This window comes from Vespula pensylvanica, chromosome 4 (genome assembly GCF_014466175.1).
Source record: "Vespula pensylvanica isolate Volc-1 chromosome 4, ASM1446617v1, whole genome shotgun sequence".
NCBI lineage: Eukaryota > Metazoa > Arthropoda > Insecta > Hymenoptera > Vespidae > Vespula > Vespula pensylvanica.
Genome location: NC_057688.1, coordinates 2,842,957 through 2,865,918, shown reverse-complemented (window position 1 = coordinate 2,865,918; position 22,962 = coordinate 2,842,957). Strand labels below are relative to the sequence as shown.

Here is a 22,962-nt window from a genome sequence, read left to right as displayed (position 1 = left end):
AGAGAGAGAGAGAGAGAGAGAGAGAGAGAGAGAGAGAGAGAGACAATAGAAATAAAATTTATACGTATTATTTATAAACATATATATATATAATATTTATACATATATAAATTAAATATAAATATAAATATTTATTAAAAATATTCATAACATATGAAAAACAGAGATAAATTAATCCCGAGTAAAAAGAATATATTACATTTGGACTGCAATGTCTTTTTTAAGTTACGATAACAAAATATATAATTAATTGCTCTTATTATTTTAAAGCTTGTTCATTCCAAGTTAAATGGTTCAGAATAACGCTTCCACGTAATTACACTGGTAAGCTAGTTAAAAAAATAACAGCTTCTTGTCAATGTTAATTAACTTGACACGCCAAATCGAAGTTTCTTAACGGCAAAAATTTTCATGCTTCTCAATAAGTTCGAAATGCGACGAAGAAAAAGATATGCATCGATTATTTACGTGTAAAGAGCAAAAAAAAAACAATTCCTTTTAACGCAAATTCGATGATTCGCTGAATATTATGTATCGAACCTAGAGATTATTCGATCATGTCAATGTTAGGTATTTGATGAATATGTATGTAGTTATATATACCAACTCGAGTAACAATAGCTTTGTAGGAAAATTCGAAAGTTTCTCTCGGAAAAATTCTCATATTGCTTGATAGAGATGTTAGCCTTAAATTAAATAGGAAATTGTGAAAAAATTAGTATAGTTAGATAAAGTTGATCTTTGACGATAATAATAATCTTCTTTAATTGATTAAAATTAGATCTTTAGTATATATAAACGATGCTAATGAACTGAGATATTAATTGAACTGAGATATAAATATTACATAGTATTATTAATAAATTATATATTATATAGTTCATTATTAAAAATTATATATATATATATATATATATATATATATATATTATTATGTAATAAAATATTTTTTTGATATGTATTATTTATCTGTATTATACAATATATAAATTATATAAAATTGCTCTTTTTATTATCTTATAAGTTTTATCTTATAACTTAAAATAAATATTTGCTTCGATCGATATCTAAATATTCAGATAACATATTTTTGAGTTTATGATTTTGATGAAGTATTTTTTCAATTATACTCCTATATATTTTTTTGTATTAAACGAGTTACGTACTATCAAGTTTACGCAGTATTCGTTGTATCTCATGAGAATGATATCATTACCACGACTGTTATCATTATAAGTATTATCTGAAAATTTATATTTTTAGAGTTTTCATTTAGTATATCATTGTCGTAAATACCGCTTGTATTATGATATTTGTTCACCACTATTTAATAAATTATTTTATTTTGTCTTATATCATCATTTATAGTTAACAATAATTTATCATTTGTTTATTTAAATCATATAGTTGTTTACATATATAATCCATTATAAATTAAAAAATGTTTTTTTAATTATCTTCATAACTATTGAAGGTGTAACAATAGCTTTGTAATTATTACTTTTTTTTTTTTAATTATTTGATAAAAACGGTCGCGTGATAAATTAGACAAACATGATATATTAAATAAAAAATAACACTGAACTTGTACTTGATAATAATACAGAACAAAATGTTTCATTTATTTACCAACGAAAAATATCAACTTTTATTATAGTATTTTATATAAATTAAATGTAAATATTAAATTTCTTTTTCCTTTATAATTTTTCTTTTCAATAAAAAGCAATTAATGTAAAGGTTTTCTTGAAGGTTCGAATCGGATAATTCAAGGAGGAATAAATTAGAAAAAGAATAACAATAAATGAAAACATTAAAAAATTAAAAAGAACATAATAAAATAATATAGAGGATTCTTTCACGAGTTATTACGAAAGCCGATGCTATACAATAACAGCATGTTATTATGCTTCATGGTATTGCTACCCATTTTTTTTCAGTAATTACTAAGACGATTCTTTTTCCGTATCATAGAGTGATTAATTATATTTATTCACATAAAAAGAATCTTTACCAAAAAAGTGAGATCTTTAGCGCATTTATCAACTTCGTGGTCGTTAATTTTTTTATCGTATACAACTATATAATTATTTTTGCAATGAAAAAAAATATCATTTTTCTCTTTCTATTGTTCTTTTTTTAATAACAGTGATTATATCTTTTTTTATAGACATGTTAATGTATTCAGTAGAGAAATGATCGATGAATGTAAATCTATGAAATTTATTTTGATTATGAATAATATATTACAAAAGAAGATGGAAAATTTTTATGAATTATCAATTATAAAAAGAATCAGTAAGTAAATTTCTTTAGTAATAAAAAACAAATGATTTATTTATTTATATAATCATGAGAGCAATTGAAATTTTCATAATTGGTTAACTCGTCTTCTCCAATTAACGGATTAATATTTTATAAAGACAGTTTTATATAATCATTGATCTATAATTAGTATTAAAATTTTATAAAAAAAAATTGTTTCAAATCTCTACAACTAAATTTTCTCTTAATCTATAAATAACAAATTTGTTCGTGTAATAGTTTCTGAAGAAAAAGATTCTACAATATGAAACATTAATATAATTTATTCCAGTCCAATTTTAATTTAGCATATATTAAATGTATAAGAAAAAAAATTAATTTTATATAATTTCATTGAGATACAAGAGAGATAATAAAATATAAAAAAGAATAGATTGAATGAAAAAAAGTTGAATAAGAATCGATTTTCAAAAGGCGTACAAGCGAAAGAGTCTTTTTTAAGCACCCTTTGAAAAAAGAATGTCGAGATCGATTGTTCCATATGAAACGTTACTTTTTTTTTTCTCTTTTGGTCGTCATCCATAGATCTCACCCACCTACGTGGGTAATAACTGGAATATCAAAGGTATTTCTCTTTCTTTTTTCTTTTTTCCTTTTCTATCGACAACGTTTTTTCTCCCCTTATTCTTTGTCAACGAAACCTTTCTTTGGGTTTTTTGACTCACCCTGTTTACAAGGGGAACAAGAAAATAAATTTGAATTACAAAATTTAAGGTAAAATGATGTTTGACGATTATTCGAAATTTCGTGATAAGATTAGAAAGTGCTGTGTTTAATTTTCCTAAGCGTGATTTGTTTATTTGTCAAATTATATTTTTTATATTGTAAAATTATATACTACATATTTTATATATTAAGTTTTATCCTTTATTGAAAATTCTAACATTAGTTATTAACTAACCCAATATTATACTATAATATATATGTATATTATTGGTATATGATATATTCTATTATATAATTTTTATATTTTTAAATAGAAAATATTCAAAAATTTTGATATTATTTATTAGCAAACTCAGTGCATGGAATTCAAAATAAAAATTATCCGTTCGCATAAATATATTATATTACTTACTTACTTTTTATTCTTCATCGTGTTATTAAGAATGTAAAGGAGTTTCTTAAGAATTAAATAAAAAACTTACCGAAGAAGTTCTTTTAATGAGCGGAATACTATTAGAATGTGCGTTTTAATTATCATATTAGATCTATCTTATAACTGTCGGATGTAACTCTGTTTCATAACTTTTAGATCGACTAGAATGTTCTTTTATCAACAAGAAGAACGGAGAGAGTTACTTGTAAGAATTAAAAATCAATATCGATGCATCTTCGTCATTTAACGCCATCGAATATAATACTTTGTGTTATTTTTTTCTTTCTTTTTTTATTCTTGATGTGGTAATTATTAATCGCAAGAGATCGCGATCATGTTAGAAAACTTTGACCGATCGATGTCGACCATTCCGTAGAATATTTACTCTTCGGTGTACATATTTACACTTCATCGACTACTAGACCTACTAAGGCTGCCAATGTAAAAACATAAATGAAACAAAAATAACGTTCCGAGTTTTTCTTTAGATAGAAAAGACCATATTCATTTATTTTTGAGACCGCTCCCTGTCTCCCGCGTACAATTTCAAGAGTTAACCCTTAAATGTAAAATGCTTGTGAAATTTCAATCTATTCATTTTTAACAATATAAAAGATAAGAAATTCTTGAAATCTATCGTACTACTATATTGTATTTCTTCAGCATTATTTGGTCAATCTTTAACTTATCTACAAATTATAACATTAATAAAATATTCTACATGAGTAGAATTCTGAGTTTTATAAAATTTTTTAAATATCATGCTTTAAATCATATTTGAAAAACATGCACATTAATAAATCTCAACGAAAACGAGGTATTAACAAAAAAGAAAGAAAAAGAATTTTGAGGATTTATCTTGAGAAATTCCTTTCGACAAATATCAATAATAGTCAATAGTAATCGGTTGTCAAGAAATATTACCAAATATTTCTTCGACGATATTAAAATATGTTTGAAATAAATCTTAATTATCATATCCTGAGACTTCTTGTAATATCGTATATAGACAGCGAAGTGGTAAGGATGAATTTAATGGATGAATGCGATTACGTCATGTAATCGAATGAAATCATGTTGATAGATCAATATAAAGTCGTCATGAGATAAAGAAATAGGTTAATTTAGAGAAAGAATCTTATCCATTTAATTCTCATCTTTTCATCTGTAGAAATGTCAAGTCATAGAAGTAAATCGATCAATATTGCGAGCCCATTAATGGGTCAAACAAGTTCCTCTGTCGTTAGATACTTCTGTATATACATACATATACATACACATGTATATATGTCTAACATAATTATATGTGAAACTTTGCTGACAATTGAATCCCATTACTTGTACAAGAGCAAAAGTGGAAGAGGTGAAATCATTTAACTCTTTATCTATTTCTATTCTATTCACTTTGATAATGAACATATAACCGAATCAATAATTTCATCAATGAAATCTATACTAGTGAGATCGTTGTCCTTTATGCACGCGTGTACTTATTTCTTATAAAGGACAATACAATCTTTGACCCTTGAACTTCGACAATTACGCGTTAATCTTCTAAAAAGAATAATTCTTCATTCAATTTTTTTTCACTCAAATTTTTCAAATTCCAATAGAATAATTATTCAATTAGAAATATAAAGAAGATAAAAGCAATATAACAAAAAAAAAATTAAATAAGAACATCGAATATTCACATTTCCTTATGTTATGAATGCATTCAAGGATTGTATGTAGTACAGAATAAAAAAAATACGTTCATGTATAATTCCGTTTAAAAAAAATCTGAAATTTCCGAGACTTGTAACTTCTTTATTTTTAAATTCTTACTTTCTTTCTTCTGTTCTTTTTTCAATTACAATGTTGTTCTTTTTCTCTATATGAAATATGAGATATATCTAAAAATAGTACATATTTATGTGTGTGTGTATATATGTATGTGTGTGTGTGCATGTGTATATATATATATATATATATATATATATATATATATATATATATATCAACGAAGCATTTTATTTTTTATTCTATTAAATTGATACGTTTCTTCCTATCAAGTATATTATCTTTTACAGATTTCCTTTCTGAAAAATTGGAAAGAAATATTTCCGGATTCCATTTACTCATATATTTGAAAGGAAGAGAGGGAGTGAGAGAGAGAGAGGGAGAGAGAGGGAGAGAGAGGGAGTGAGATGAAGAGAGAGGGAGTGAGAGGGAGAGAGAGGGAGAGAGAGGGAGAGAGAGAGAGAGGGAGAGAGAGAGAGAGAGGGAGAGACAACGAGTGTATAAATATCTCCCTTCCTTTTCCGGTTTATTCTACATTCTCACAAGTTTATTTTCATTTTGTCCGTTTGTTTCATAACTTCGAAAGCATCGATCGAGGATCCAGCAATCTTGAGTAAATTCCGGTTATGTCGACATTATTATTATAACAAAATGTGAATTTGCTTAGAATGTTACGTAATTGGTTGGATTCTTTGAAAGAAATGAAATCTTGAGGTATTAAATAGAGGACCAAGTCGTAGAAATAATTCGTCTCGAAATGAGATCGAGTATTACTCAAATGGTATCCATATGACAAAAATAGTATACGTAACGCATAAATAACGAACATTGTACACATTGACATCTCAATTTCGTTTGATCAAGGTGCAAATTAGAGATAGATGATTGATAAACGATTGATTTGGTATTTGACCGTGTTTCATTTGATTGAAACGATTTGTATATTAATTAAAGAACAGGTAAATTTATATATATATGTAGATACATACGAACAATTCGAAGTAAATTCAAGCAAGATGATGTAGAAATAGATTTTTAAAGAGAAAATTTATCGTCCAAAGTCAAATTAAGTTTGAAATTCTCATTAAATATGCATTTTCGATAAATTAATTCCAAAGTTTCTTCTTTTCAATTGAAACAATGATGACAAAATTAACACGTCAATATTGAGATCGATATATATCTAACAACTGTCAAAACTTTTTCTAAATAAAAGGTACAAAATAACCGTTATCCTTTTGACATTATATATTACTCTTATTAAGAAAGATAGATACGTTTAGTTTTGTTGTAAAGGTCGCAAAAAATATTTTTGAAACTTTCTAAATAAAGTCCTCAAAATTGAGTGTTGATAAAAATCATTGATGATCTCAAAAGCATTTCACGTGTTATAGTAATCGTGTAGAAAAAGAAAAGAGAGAGGAAGAAAAAGAGAGAGAGAGAGAGAGAGAGAGAGAGAGAGAGAGAGAGAGAGAGATCACTGGCTTTGAATAAGTTAAATTTATTTCAATATGCTCACGCCAGCTTTTCGAATCGAGCATGAAAAACATCGAATATTAATTTTTATTTTTATTGATAAAACTACAAAGAAATCTTATTTTCTCAATCTTAGTAGTACATTCGTAAACAACAAGCTAATTTTGTAAAGTAACGACGAATTCATTTATTGCTTTTGAAACATGTAAAAAAAAAATAAGAAACGTGTGTAAGTTTGTTAATATATAATTTACAAATACGTCTTTTATCTATTTTTATCGATAGTTATGTGTATTTAAAAAAATTTATGTGTAATAAAAAGATGCAGATGAAAACAAACTTTGAGGATATAAAAATGATCCCATTGAATTGAATAATTCAATCGAGTTGAGATTTAAAATTGATACAGTATTATTAGGCGTGTTTTGTAAAAGTGAATGAGATTCAAAAGTAGATAATTCAGGTGCATAAATAAAAAAAAATTGACATACCATAACATTCTATAGTATTATATAATTTAATTTTAAAATCACTTATATGTATTTTTTAAAATCTTATTTAATTTGATTTCTACAAACTTAATTGTTAGTTCATATTCAAAAGTTAGTTTGCCAATTATATGTAAAACTTATAATATAATTATATTATTCTTTTTGTTTGTTTAGAATAAATTGCACAACCTAAAATTTATAATTTTATTATATATTACAGATGTTATACAATTTTGTATAAGTTTCACAATATTTTTAGTAAACAGAAAAAAGAAAAATACTTTGATTATAAAGGATTGAGAAGTCGAAGTCAAATCAAGAAATAAAATAAACAAAAGGAAATGAACTTACCGAGCATCTTAAGAATTTTTCTGGAATTTTTCCCAGGATAATGCCTGCAGCTTCTTTGTGACTCTCCATTTCCAGGTCTTTTCTTCATCATGTTCGATTTTCTTAACTTGAGACCAATAAGGATATATAGAACAGTGATAAGGCTCATGGGTACGATGAAGAAGAGGAAAGTTGACATCTCGAAGGAATGCTTTATTATAATTCGTTTCACCGTACACATAACTATTTCTTGTTTTATTCCATGACGAACAACACCAAATTGTAGGGCTTGAGGTAATGCGAAGGATAATGCCACCAACCAGATCACGAGGATCAGTTTAACGGCACGCGATAACTTTGACATAGTCTGTGATAGAAAAGGATGACAAATAGCAACGTATCTTTCGGCTGTGAACGCCGTGATCGTTAATACCGAGGCATTTGTCGATGTTTCTGCCGCCAAGCCACGTATAACACAAAATCCTTCGCCAAAAATATAAGAGTATTTGCACCATACCAAATAAATTTCAGCAGGTAAACCTGATATTAAAAGCAACAAGTCTGATACAGCTAAACTGAAGAGATAATAATTTGTTGCTGTGTGCATCGACTTGTTGCGTGCAATCACTATACACGTGCTTATGTTACCGATCGTACCAGTAATGAATATTGATACGTAGATTATCGTGACAGGTATTACTATGTAGAGAGAATCCCTTCGAGCTATCATCGAGTAACTTTCTTCGGTTAGAATCGCCGAAGTCGTATGATTATGGTAACACGATTCACAGTTCAATTGCGGAAGAAGATTTTCTTTCAATGTCGAGTAAATCAAACTGGTTGGCGGTATTAAACTCGCTGACAGAGTATTCTCCATCGTTATTTCTCTCGTTCCTATTGGCTATCATACCTTTAAAGTCGAACTTCTTTTCCTTTCTGGTTTTTCTTTCAAGAACATTCTTTGATTGTTTTTTCTTCCTCCTCTTCTTTTCTTTTCCTTACTTTTTTTCTTTCTTATGAAAACTTTAAAGTAGGTTGTGAGAAACGTTTGATTTCACTCATTATTTCTCAATTGTGAAGTCAAACACAGTTCTTCTGCAGAGCAAAAAGTTTGGTCGTTTAAGATCATGTAAAAACTGAAAGGATTCCTCTGTTATTTTTCTTCTGTTTTCTTTTAGATTGCACACACGTGATCGTCGAAGATATGTAGGAAAGGTACGAGATACTAACTTTTTTTGTGTTCGAATTGATTTTAGTACCCACGTGATCCTGTATAACACTCGAGAAAATTAAATGAAAGAATAAAAATAAAAAAGGAAAGAATGAAGGACTATAAGCCTTTTCGAAATATTTTTATCTTCCTTTTCTTTTTCTTCTTTTTCCTCTTGTTCCACTTGAAATTTATAGAACGATATCTTAGCGATACGAAAATAAGATAAAAATAAAGAGAGGAAACGAATGATGATTTCTTGTTTATCTTTCTTTTCTCTTTTATTTTTTCTTTCTTCTCAAATTTCTTTAATTTTAAAATATACTTGAACAGAATACAAAATAAGAAAAAATAAAGATAAAAAAAGAAAATGAATGAATTTAGTTCTTTCTCTTTTTCTTTTTATTCTTTTTTACAATTTGATTTTGTATACTCGTGATTTTCGAAAGGTGGGACAAGTAGTAAGAAGAGAAAGAGAGATAAATGATGACCGTTTAATCGCACACGAGCCGTCACGGGTGCCGCACGAATCGCGACTGCGATGCGAAACAGCCGCGAAGAGGAAGAAACCGGCCGGCACTCTCTGCGTCGTCTCTGACCATCCGTTCAGGCCGTCGTCCTCGCGAATCGAGTCTTCCTTTATTCTGAATAAATTGAATTGCGTCGTTACCACTGTTGTCTCTTTTCGTCTATTTTATTTTCTTTTTTTTATTCCTTTATTTTTTTAATTCTTTTTTATTTTCTTATTTTTTCATATAACTCCTCATCATTTCATTCTGCATCTCCATCGATATACAAAAAATGAGAGAGGGAACTTTTCTTCGTGATCTTTGACCTTTAAAAGGGACTTTTTTTACGAGAACCTTTCTCCGAAAAAAATTAATCGATTGGCAAGTTTTCAGGATAGGTCTCAAACCTTTTTTAACCTTACCGCTGCTAAATAATGGAACTTGGGAGATTGTATTGTGTGAGTATGTTGGCTAAAATAAATTAACGCCTTGTAGATTGGATTTTGTGCACTGAAACGACTATAATATACGATATTTACATATATGCATATATGGATTCATATAGACAGATATTTAGATAAAAAATAAATATATCTTTGAAATAGAGAAACAGAGAAGGAGAGAGAGAGAGAGAGAGAGAGAGAGAGAGAGAGAGAGAGAGAGAGAGAGAGAGAGAAATATTGAATCGATTTATAATTACACGGTTTTATTATAAATGAGTTTACAATAAAATGACATTTAATTATGTATCAAATCGATAATTATATTTTTGTAAAACAATATTTTATAATGAGAAGAAATTTGTTATTGGAATGAAATTTTGAATATGAAATAATAGTTTAGTTTATAAAATAATGTTTTAATGTATCATTTTGCATGGGTATTAGATTGATTTATAAATGAGATATGTAAATAAGTAGAAATTTATTACTATAAAACGGTATTTATACACGGTTAAAGATTTATACACATTATAATAAAATAGCACTTATTTATGATTCGACCTAATATATATATATATATATATATATATATATATATATATATATATATAGGGAGGGAAAGAGAGAGATTTTAAGAAATGTGAAAGACCAAGATATAGAAAGCTAGAAAAAATAATGTATAGAGAACCCTTGTTTAGAAAGCTTTCAAAAGTAAGTATTAAAAGGGCGAAGAACAAAAAAGTAGTTTGTTTCTATCCTTCTTGGTAAACTAACTTAACTAAGAAACTAGGTCGAAGTAGAACAAAGTTCAATTACAACAGGGGTTAAAACGATATTCCCCAAAAACTAAGGCAACTTTTTTTGACGATTGTTTCCCCTTTTATTATTTTTCTTTTTATTGTCAATTTCAAACTAAATTGAATATTAATAAATGTCTATATACTTTCTCTTTATTTAACTACGACAAAATTATATTAATTACAAGTTTAATTATATCAAATACAAATTTCTATAAATAATAAGTTTATTTATAAATTTTGTTAATTTTAAGATTAAACGAATTTAATATATATCTTTGAAAACAGTTTGTTCTACGTATAAAAATATTATTTTGTTACGTATTCAATATTGTTGTATTATTTTTCAATTGATTCTCGAACAAGCTAAGAGATAATATGAATAAGATATATATATATATATATATATATATATATATATATACCTAACACTTATTAAAAAATTAAAATTATATTAAACTATATAGAAACTTTCACTTTTCGTGCTAGCTAATTAATTCCACGTAAACCTAATTTCGCTCCACACAATAAATCGTAATGTTCGATAACTTAGGTAATTTCATATGTAAACATGTCAGTCAGTCGCACGTGTTCGGGACGCACGTGCTACCTTCTCACTTAAATAAAATAACTTAAAGTTAGAACGAATAGTCAAGTGAGATTAGATAGGTCTGAAAATAGATTTTTCAGTTTTTAAATTCGTTTTCTTTGCGAATGCATCTTTTTTTAGAAATGGATAAAACGTAAGAAGGGTCAAGCTCAACTATCGTTATTTTGAGAAATCTATCCTATACATCGTATAATATTCGAAAACTATTCTATACATTCTATAACTGTCCAAACATTATCGATCGACGCTATTAGGACGAGTGGACAAAAAATATCCACCTATGCGTTTTTGAAATGAAAAGAAAAAGAAACGAAGACGAAGTATTTCGTGAATTAAAAACAAGTAAAAGTTTGTTTCTTTTCTAAAATCTAGTTAAACGCCTCTTCACCGATTTATCAAATAAAAAAATTAAGAATAAAAGAAGCTATAACTTATATGTACAGATATTGAGATATTTAATGCAGAAATTGTATAAAGAAATGAAAAACGATTGTTCTTTCTTTAATCAACATTGACGTATTTATTGCAAAAAATTCGATTACAAGATTTAAAACAAAAATTATAAACCTTGATCGAAATATGTTTATGTTAACAATACAGAAGTCCATTTTCAAGCACTTTCGGAATTTTAAAACTTGCTTTGAATGAAATTCTATTTACATCTAACATCTCATGAGTTTCATCATCTAAAGATTTTTTTTTTATTGTACTTAAACTTTAGCGTAAAAAAAAGAAGAAGGAGAAGAAAAGAATTAAATTTTTCGTACGATGACCGAATGAATTATTATGTGAAAGATTCGTATACCGTCTACCGTGCAAATGAAGCAATAAATTCGTGTCACCATGACATAATGTAATTAAAATTACGATGGAAAATTTTGAATCAGGAGACGGTCAAGGCTCTCGTAAGTCGAAGTTCGAATTTGAAATTCCTTCTTTCAATGAACGTTTAACTAGTCGATTAACGTTCATTAAAATACTGATTTGACTTGATCGGCTTCGACGTTCCTAAATATTTTTTTCATTATTCTCAATTATCGATAAAAAATAATCGATCATTATTGTTTTCACAAGTAATTTTGGAGTTACAATTAATCTTTTGTAATACTAATGAAGATATAAGGGAAATCATTGCTACACTTTTGTTAAAAAATTTGTACTTACCATTATATTCTTTAAAGAAAAAAAAAAAAAAAAAACAAGAATGACCGTCTATATAATTTCTTCATTGATATGTCATCTGATATGATGTCTTCGAATGTTTTTTTTTTCTGTAACGTATACGAGTCTTCATTTTATCAGTAGATTCCTTTTTACAAAAATTCAAACGTATTTAAATAACATTAATATTAATATTAAAACATATGTATTAATATGTGAATGAATAATTTAAAAATATAGAAAATCTTAAATATAAATGTATCATTGCATTCAGTTCAAAGAATGCATTTTAATTACATTATTTCTCTCTCTCTCTCTCTCTCTCTCTCTCTCTCTATATATATATATATATATATATATATATATATATATATATATATATATATTTATCCTTTGCTTATTCATACAACCATGTATGAAATCTAAATAATTTTTATGCTAATAAATAACATAATGAACTTAAAAAAGAATAATAAAATTAAGAATAAATAATAATGAAGAATTTATGAGGACCTAAGATATTAAAAAACATTAATAAATATTGATAAATAAGTAATGATAGTAATTATAATAGAAGATCTATATAAGTTAGCATAGTTAAGTAAGGATAAGCTCGCATCGATAATTCATAATTTGCATAATTTGCATAATTAACGTTAAGTTATATAAATGTACATTTACGTATAGATAAATACATGTACTATGTATTTATACTTCTAGAATGTTTAGTACTAAAATTGATTCTAATAGTAAACGCTGATTAGAAACGAAAAAGGATAAAAAGTAACAGGTACTGACATATATTACTATCGCAACAGGAACGAAATAAAACTTTTCTATAACAATTACAAGATTAAAGTTCTTCCATAGATTAAAATAGATTTATCTGGGAGATAAGAAAACTTGCAGATATTAAAATGAATTACAAGAACGCTTTCCATTTAATCGCACGTAATCCATTCCTATCCTCTTTTTCGTACTCATTTTATTTTTCTTCTTTTACTGCTACCACTTTTTACTCTGAAAGTGTATACTTCAAATAATTTATATAGAAGTAAAATTATTATTTGTTTTTTCTTTTATTTTTTATAACAAAAGAAAAAGAGAATTTATTTTATGTTTCGAACATTCATGAAGTTTCAAATACACAATAAGTAAATATTTTTCATATGTACATAAGTAAATATGATCATGAAGCATATTTATTTCATTGAATGACTAAGAAAAAATTCTACATGGCAAAATATATGGCTAAGCATGTCTTCGTCGACGGATATTAGGTTCAGGCTGGATCACCTGAAAATAATAAAAATTAATGAGTGAAAAGACGAACGATCAGTCAAATTCTTAAATCGAGTTGAATTATTGTTATAAAGTGAATAACTTACTTTGAAGGTATTACAGACTCCTTCATAAGGGTAGACACCTCCGAAAATATAACGATAATATCCAAAGTGTTTGATACGATATTCACCCTGTTTTACATCTTCTGGAACTTCCCACGTAATATAAACCTGACTTGAACCGAGAACTACAGACGTTCTAACCCATTCGAATCTACAATAAAAATATTATCAAGTCGATGTTTACATACTTCAATTCGATCGACTACTTTAATATCATTGTAAATACTTACTTGGTTTCCCAGTCAGCATCAGTAGCAATAGTAATCCATGTATTGTTCCTCAATAACCGCTCAACTATTAAATACGAGTTATCTGTCATGAGGTTATTTCGTGGATGTCCAGAGATCTGCAAAATGAAAAGTAGGTGAAACGTTGAAATACAGACAATACGATATTCATTCTAAACATTATTCCATCGATTTTATCTTCTAATTAATACGTCCCTATTTAATAGGAAATATAATTCAATTTTCGCGTATTCGACCGTACCACTATTTCATTTTCATAATAATTCATGTATGCTAAGCGATATCGATGTCGAACGATAAATGCAATATAATTAGGTCTCTCGTAATCAATGAATCATATAAAATATCAATGTAGTTAAAGTGATGTGACAAACAATTTCTCTGTTAGCTGTAATAACAAAATTACTAATATTGTTTTTATCGTAAAAGAGTATAAATATACAATAGGTACATACGTTGAGCACGTATGTATCAATTTTATAAAGTGCATTTTGCTCGATACGGTTCGAAGAGCGCGATATACGAGTATGGTCATTGTCAGAAAAAAATTCCTCGCATTTGCATTATGATTGATTCGACATGTCGATTACATCATATTATCCGTAAGTTTTATAAAATTGGAATACTTTTTTCTAAAATTGGATTAAGGTCATGTTACAGTGTCCGACCAAATCTTTTTCTATCTGCTCGTAGAAAAAAGAAAAATAATAACATTTTTTATAAAAAGATCGATCGAAAAACAAATAAAGATGGTGAATACATAAGTATTTTTAATGCGATACTCACAAAAGATACCGTAACAATATCCCCAGGATAAACAATAGATTCTGGTTGTTCAACACAATCGCCGAAATGTTGTCTCCATTTTGCTGTGTCGAACAGCACTGGCGTAAGAAAACTGATCATTTTCTTTAAGCTTAAATTTGGCGGATTTGGACCGGGTTTAACTTCTCTCTTCTGTAAATAATAAATTACATTGATTTCATTGCTTAGAATATCAGCTTTGTCATTAGAATTCAAGAAAAAATTACAATAATTTACAATAATCAATAAATCAAATCAATGATAGATTGTTTATTAATTACTTACTTGAATGGCAGCCATTACGAGATTTTGATACAATTTAAGATAGATAGTGAGTGTGTGTGGACCGTATATAGTGGATGCTCCTTCATACCTTTGAATCTAGAATTCGTTAAAACAACTTGAGAAACGTAAAATGATGAATGTAGTAAAAAATACGATAGGTAAAAACACTCTCGGTACTACCATAACTCATGTCCTATAAGTATACATTGGTTAGAAACTCAGATGAAAAGTGAACAAAATATAAATTCTTTGTTACGACCTTAATTGTACGTTTTATCTCCTCATACTTGGAGCATTTAAGACAAATATTTAAGAGTCATTAAAAATTCACGTGCGTTCGAAAAATGTAGATCCTACGTGATTTAATGGATAAGAGTTAATGGTCGACATTCGCAAAAAGTAGTAGAATAATGTTAGAACAAAATGTCCTACTTCATATTCCTCTGGCGTCGTAATGTAATCACTGTACGTGTTACAAAGACCTGCGATTATTATAGAGTAATCCTCATTGTATGTGACGCTATTCGTGGCAGTTTTAATAGTCTCTCTTAGTCTTCTCCCAGACATCGTCGTGAATTCACCTGGTACTCCGGCTATAATAACATTTCCAATAAGAGCGACTTGCGTCGAAACGATTCTCGGTTGCCACTCGTACGGGAACTGCATCTGCAAAGGAAATTAATGTGTTATAGAAGAAAAACAAAGAGAGAGAGAGATAGAGAGAGAGAGAGAGAGAGAGAGAGAGAGAGAGAGAGAGAGAGAGAGAGAGAGAGAGAGCGAGAGAAGGAATCGACGAACTTGTGAATAAAGTTGTTTTTCTAAGATAATGAATGTATGATTATAACTGAATAAAACTGTTATTTAGAATTTTATATATATATATATATATATATATATATATATATATACACGACAAAAAATTTGTTTACTTTCATTAAATAAATGATTATTCCTAATTTATTTATATGATATAATACGGCTATTAAATTTTTGGAGAAAACACTTAAATTTATGTTATACCATTTGTGTACTATACAATTCAAAATTTGTAATATAATAAAAAACGACAATTAAATTAAATTAAATTACCTCATTTCTCGACTACTTACATACATAAAATATGTTTACTCTTTAAATGTTCCGCTTTCTCGTTTAAGATATAATTAATTTAATTTCACTTTCACCTTTCTGAAATAATTCAAGAATTCGTTATCATTTGGTTTTTATACTTACTCGACCTGTGGCAAATAAGATCGGCTTGGCGCCGTGACAATGAATATCTTCTTCCGTAGGAGTAGCCAAGAAATTTCGTACTGCATTCCAAAAAGGATTGGTAGTTGTCGTACCTTGCTCAAAAGAGAATGATCCTGGTCCATCTGTGGAACCGGCAGCAAAACTATAGCCCATTGCTGGTAAGCAACCATGTACCTAAAATAAAAATAAAAATACTGAAAAAAGGAATAAAAAGAAAAAAGAGAATTTTATTTTTTCTTCTTTTTTTTTGTTTCGTTTTTACGAATTTATCGTTATCCTTCGTTTTGCTCTGAATGTAATAAAGGTAAGATAACAATTCAAAGTTAGTTCAAGCGTTAGAAACACTCATCGGCATAACAATTATTTCATAAAAAACCAATATTACTCGTGCTGAGTACGGTTTAATGATTTTATGTAATCTGAGAGTATCAAATAATAAACACTATAATTTTATGGAAGTTACAATAGATTAAGAAATATCTACGTTTTATACATATCACTGTTACATATAATCTATATTCATATATGTATACATATATATGTATATATGTATACATATATATTTTCCGTTCCAATCGATAGATCGCGAGTGAAGCTTTCGAAAAAAAAATAATTTCGAAATTGTCTATAGCAAGATCTCACGAACGAATATACACGTGATTAATAAACGAATGTAAATTGATACACGTTGTTAAAATGATTGGAAGATATACTAACAAAAGTAAATCGAATGTTATATCTAGAGTGAACAAATTAAATGTTATTTTAATTAATTACATTAATTTCTAATATTAATAATAATAATAATAAATATTAACAAAATAATCTAAGTAATAATATTATATAATTTTCTTATAAATTTTTAATTTTTTCTAAAAATATTTTTTTACCTCCTGTATTTCTCCTGTAGTTGTATTATAAAATGTTGCAGATTCCTTAGGCATGTCAACAAATTGATGTACAACACGTATCGAACCGATAACTTCCTTTTTAACGCTATTCTTCCAAAGTTCCTGCAATGAAAAAATGAACTCTCATTATTATTAGAATTAGATATTGTTATTTCGTTAAAGAATCGAACATATTACATTCTTGCTATAATCGACTATATCAACGATATAATAATTTTAATATTACTTAAATTTGAACGTTTCGAGAACAAAGGCATTTTAATGAGCTACTGCCATAATTTCCACGTAACACATGTTGGGTAAATGAGCTTCGAGTAGTCTGATCTTTGAACAGTTCGAGGTAAACCAGAACGATTGAGGCTACATTTTAAACTTGTTCGACGAGTTTCACAAGTTTCGATTTTAAATGTTTAATTTTTAAATATTACATTTCAGACACACATTATTATTATTATTATATTATTCAAAGTGTAATCATTACCATCGTCATTTCATTTAATCATCATAATCTTTTATTTCCGGTCGCCTTATTGTCATTTTATATCAACACTCTTATTATGTTAATTATTATTATATTATATTAATTCTTTTATTATGTTAACTGTGACTATATCATACAAATATTAGTACATTAATTATATGTATTATTATATTACTTTCATTATCAAAATATTTAATAAATCATCATACATCATACATCATCATGTTTCATCCTTAGACGATAAACTTTCGCGAACGGATGTTAAGAGAGCTGAAATCGACGAATCGGAAGCTCGGACGCAACGGCTTCGTAATTAACATACATTCACGTGCTTCTCAGCCGTGACGAAGTCCGCTTATAACGCATAACCGCTCGAAGAGTTTTGAAGAGAAATGGGAATTAGCATGATAAAGGATTCGAAACTCGACGAGTTTACCCTTCGCGAATCTACTACACTTATATGTATACATATCTAACCTACCTCGGTCGAACTTAAACCAATGCAGTGTATGCGTGAACGGAAAACACAAAATGTTCTTCCTTCAAGGGGATGTACTAAAAGAAAAAATAAATCGTAGAAGACGATTTCTTTTCGCATTACTTAGCATTTTAAATATATACGAATTATTTATAATTATTACGAATTAATTATAATTATTAATTATAAATATTCGATCGTATCGAGAAATAATCAATGATATATAATTACATCATTTTTAAGAGTGTGTAAGTATAAAAGAAGAAAAGAAGATATATTTTTCATATTATTATATTACATGTTATTATGTAATTATTATCAATATATTACAAATATTGCCATTCTACAGATCGTTTTAGAAAGATTAAATAACGATTTAACTAACAATAAATCATGGAAATCAAGTTTAATCGTAATAATTATAACGCCATGTAATTTTGAACTCGCACGTGTATCTATATTTTTTAATTTTAATTTCTTTTTAACGTCATGAGATTAACTGTTACTTTATAAAAAAAAGTTTTTAATTTATTTTAGATCGTATAGTTTTCTTTTAGACGCGAAGAAAAATTGATTTATAGATAATTAGAGAAAATTAATGAACTATTAAAACCGACGATATGTTTGAAATAACGGATAAGGATGAAGTAGATGAAGGAACATTTTCTTAACGTTCAAATAGCGGAATCATCGACGTCAACTAGTGGAACGAGTATTCGCAGCAACTGAAAATTTTCGTGGTCTTGTAAGAAGTATCGATACCATTTCCGAAGAAGTTCAGAACACCCGAGGGAAAGTGACCTGAGCAAAGATCGCGTTTGGAAGACATCCGACCACACTTTGAAAGAGACAGATAGAGACAGATGAAGACAGAGAGAGAGAGAGAGAGAGAGAGAGAGAGAGAGAGAGAGAGAGAGAGAGAGAGAGAGAGAGAGAAGAGAACGTTATATACACGATACACCACTTTCCCTTACACAACCACATAACATGTTTTTTGTACACGTTAAGATATAGATTATTATAAACTTTTATGAAAAAGTTCTATCAGGGACTTATAAGAAAAGTCGCGTCCATGCAAAAAAAAAAGTGTAAAAAATTATATTTCACTGGAAATTTTACAAAAATACAAAAATGTTGAATTTAAAAAACGAGAAGAAGTCATTATCCGATAAAAAGAATTAAAGAATATAAATATTTTGTCAAAGAATGAGTAATGAAAATATTTTGGAACACAAAAAATCTTAATAGATTAGAAATTTATGGGAAATAAAGGGATACAAGTATTCCGGAAGAAATAATTTAAGATGTAAAAGTGAAATCGCTATGTTAACGAAGAAGATAATTAGCATAGTACTTTTAACAAGCTATAGATATCTTAAATAATTTTTACATACTTCTTTTTTTTATATTTTTGAACAAAAGATTAATCCATCGTTGGTATTTATTCTCATGAATAAATATAAAACTAAAATAACGCTAAATGTTGTTGATCGTTTCTAATTATTTACAACGGAATCATAATTGATGTTGGTTATTGATTTGTACCAATTACTATCGCTAAATAATTTAATTTTACTTCTTTCGGTAGTAAAGTTTGTAATAATCGGTGAGACTTTAAGATTGAAAAAGGATTCGAATAGCCAGTTTCTGCTATTCCTGCCAGCAATTTCATTAATAAGATATTTGCATATAAATGAAATCCAATTATTCGTCAGTAAAAAAATAAAATTCGACTTTATGTAAAATTGAGTGTCATACTAACGAAATCGCTTTCACACCCTCTTCATGAATTTTAATGTTCTTGAAAGTATTATACCTTTAAAGAGAACATCCGAAATTACGTAAAATATATTCTCATCACTTATACTGTATTTCTTTCATAAGACTTCGAAATAATAAGATTCGAATAAAATTAAAGTAAACGACTTTGTTGAAGAAAAAATGCCATGTGATTGTATTCGACTTCTTCGAATTTTGTCTAAAGGATTTGTTATCAAGGTATTTGCCATCAATTTGTTAAAAATTAAGATCATGCAATATAATATAATTAATGAAAATAAAAAAAACAAAAGATATTATTTTCGTGATTTTATAAAATTATAAAGACGAAGAGCCATTTACCATTTACCTCTTGACAATTTAGTTATCTTAAAGGATTTTGAAATATATATAATTATAAATATATAAACACAATAAGGATAAAACTGCATGGGCGTTTTGTACACTTCATTTTCCACATTACGTTTTTTCCGTCAAGTACAAATTGTGTATCGCAAAGTAGAAACTGTGTGTTTTAGTGTAACTGATTACACGAACATAGAATACGTTCGCGAAACGGCATCCATTGCGTATTGCATGCGGAAAACAAAATACTCTGGTAATGCTATACAATGCTTAACGGGTATAACGTCCGTAAAACACTCATCTAGTCGAGATCAAATTTTAGGAGAGAAAACGTGACGTGCAATACGCAGCAAATAGAACACCCTAGGTAACCCTAATCTAATAAGACAAACATTATCTATTATTCGATATAAAACATAAATAAAAAAATTGTTCTATTTAATATGCGTAATTTAAAAACGACTTATTTACAGATATAACATGTTTATCACGTAACATTTTTACGCGATCATTTATACTTGGGAATTTAATTATTTCAAGTAATTTCTAAATATACACGATTGTAAAAAATTATCAGCAATGAAACATTGTTTATTTTTTGATAAGATACAAAAAAAAGGATTTGCTTTCTTTCTTTCTTTTTTTTTTGACATTGATCTTATAATATTCATTGTAAAATACGTGCAATCACATACCTGCATAAACGAACAAACAAAAGAAATGATCTTATCGTTAGTTGAAATTTGTGAATCATATCGGTGAGAAGTCGTCAACAAAGGAATATATGTTTATGACACAAGGCACGTGCGTACTAGTATCCAGCATGATAATTCGATTACGAATCCCTTCCGATGAACAGATAGTCTCAGAACAGTGTACGGTTTTAACGTCATTAACAAGCAAATTACTCGTAGCTGGCTCTCCTAGTCCACGAATAGCCAAGAACGTATCTTTAATATTATACCAGTACGTTACGCTCGAGAAACGGTGAAATCTCGGTCCACGTGCTCTCGCTTTTCTTCTTCCTTGCTTTTAATTATTCTTTTAGTATAACTTTGATTAACAGGAAGGAAGAGTATACGTAGCGATAACCGTAACGAGTAGTGATCTCTTTCATTCTATATGTACGTATGTGTATACGTATCTATGCTATACATATATAATATTTATGCACATTTTCATTTCGAATAAATATCTAAGAAAAGATTTGATCAATTTAATCGTATACTTTTATGATGATAAAATGTTGAAAAATTTAAATAATGTAATTCTTTTTTGTTAGTTTGTTTTTCATTATTTTTACATATATACCGTAATATTTAATTGATATAATATATTAATTATTATAATACGATATATTAATATAGTATATTTTCTTATTACAAGTTTAGAGAAAAAGAAATGATGGATTAGAAGATTAAAATAAAATTTGTCGCACTATTTATTTTAATCGAAAGTAACTTTTTTATTTGTCTATTTAAAATATCGTTTAATTAAATCAAAATAAATTGTTTTATTGTCATTTTTATGGGTGATGACTCGGATTCAGTTAATGTAAATTTGCGTCGTTTTAATTAAAAACATCGTTGATATTTTATTACGAAAAATTATAATGATCCTCTGCGTTTTCGTGTATCGATTGCAGTTGTTAGATCCTTCTTGATTGACTTTAAAATGAGGCGTTACAAAGCATATTGTAAAATTTTATGGGATTGTGTGAAAACATGGAATTCATAATTTATGCAATACAGATCAGAGATTGTTCAAATGGTATACTTCAACTATTAAGTGCAATTTGAGAAGCCAAATTACGTGAAAAATTTAAGTATATTGCTTGATGTTAAGAACAAAAGAGTTGATAAACGTCAAACACGCAAAGTTTACTTTAGTATAATCGAAAAATTCGACAAATTATTACAAATCAAAAAATTTGTACGGTTCAATTGTTGAATTAATTTCGCAATTGTCTAAAATTTTCAAAACTAGATAAATTAGTTAAAAAAGAAACATGAATTATGAGGTGTTTTTTAATTAATTTCTTAATTATATTAAATTTCCACAATAAAATATTGAGATCATGTGGTTCTTTATTTTTAATCGGATGACACTTTACATAAAAATTAAAACAAAACACGTAATAATAATCATGAATCCGATTGTAATTCACATTTACATAAATAATAATAACAAAATGGGAACTAAGATGTCCTCTCGTTCGCACGCACTGTTTTCATTAACATATTACGCGTTTACTATAATACGAAATTTCTCTTCTGCACAACATTGAACCATTTATCTTTTCCATCGACACGATTCAATTCTGTTACGCTCGTGCAACTCTCGCATTGAAGGACATTATTACATTACGTATTAATCATTCGCTTTGACATAATAAATCCGGTATCCGCGATGACGATAGTTGTGAGAAAATTCAATTATAAATCACGTTTATGTTGCATTTATTCCTCAAAAAATAGACATAAAAGCAGAGTTGCCCAATTTAAAATACTATTTTATAAATTCGATTTAAACTAATATCATTTTTTTTTCCTATAATAGAAACTGAAACAAGAAAACAAATATATATATTGCTGGTTATACTAGGAATCCAAACTTTCAATTTCCTCCAACAAATAGAGATTTGTAACAGGAACATATGTAGGGAGAAGAGGTGGCACGGTCTACAGGTAAGTTATTATTCCCTGTTAGAAATTTCAATTCTCATGTATAGCGGAAAT

The 22,962-nt window shown here is 27.7% G+C and overlaps 2 protein-coding genes across 4 annotated transcripts in view; both read right to left on the bottom strand.

The window, feature by feature from the left end:
• Positions 1-8,722, bottom strand: part of LOC122628984 (pyrokinin-1 receptor-like) — a 16,009-nt gene extending 7,287 nt beyond the window's left edge. Inside the window, exon 1 of the mRNA XM_043811938.1 lies at positions 7,525-8,722. Within this exon, the coding sequence (XP_043667873.1) occupies positions 7,525-8,380 (856 nt within the window). The 5' untranslated portion in view covers positions 8,381-8,722. The remainder of the gene's footprint in view (positions 1-7,524) is intronic.
• Positions 8,723-13,417: 4,695 nt separating this feature from the next.
• The window catches only part of LOC122628982 (neutral ceramidase), a 36,604-nt gene continuing 27,059 nt past the window's right edge, over positions 13,418-22,962 (bottom strand). For all 3 annotated transcript variants that reach the window (XM_043811935.1, XM_043811936.1, XM_043811937.1), the window contains exons 8-15: positions 17,121-17,243; positions 16,210-16,404; positions 15,409-15,642; positions 14,977-15,072; positions 14,674-14,844; positions 13,870-13,985; positions 13,622-13,790; positions 13,418-13,529 (exon numbers count right to left, since the gene is read on the bottom strand). In XM_043811935.1, the coding sequence (XP_043667870.1) occupies positions 13,485-13,529; positions 13,622-13,790; positions 13,870-13,985; positions 14,674-14,844; positions 14,977-15,072; positions 15,409-15,642; positions 16,210-16,404; positions 17,121-17,243 (1,149 nt within the window). In that variant the 3' untranslated portion in view covers positions 13,418-13,484. The remainder of the gene's footprint in view (positions 13,530-13,621; positions 13,791-13,869; positions 13,986-14,673; positions 14,845-14,976; positions 15,073-15,408; positions 15,643-16,209; positions 16,405-17,120; positions 17,244-22,962) is intronic.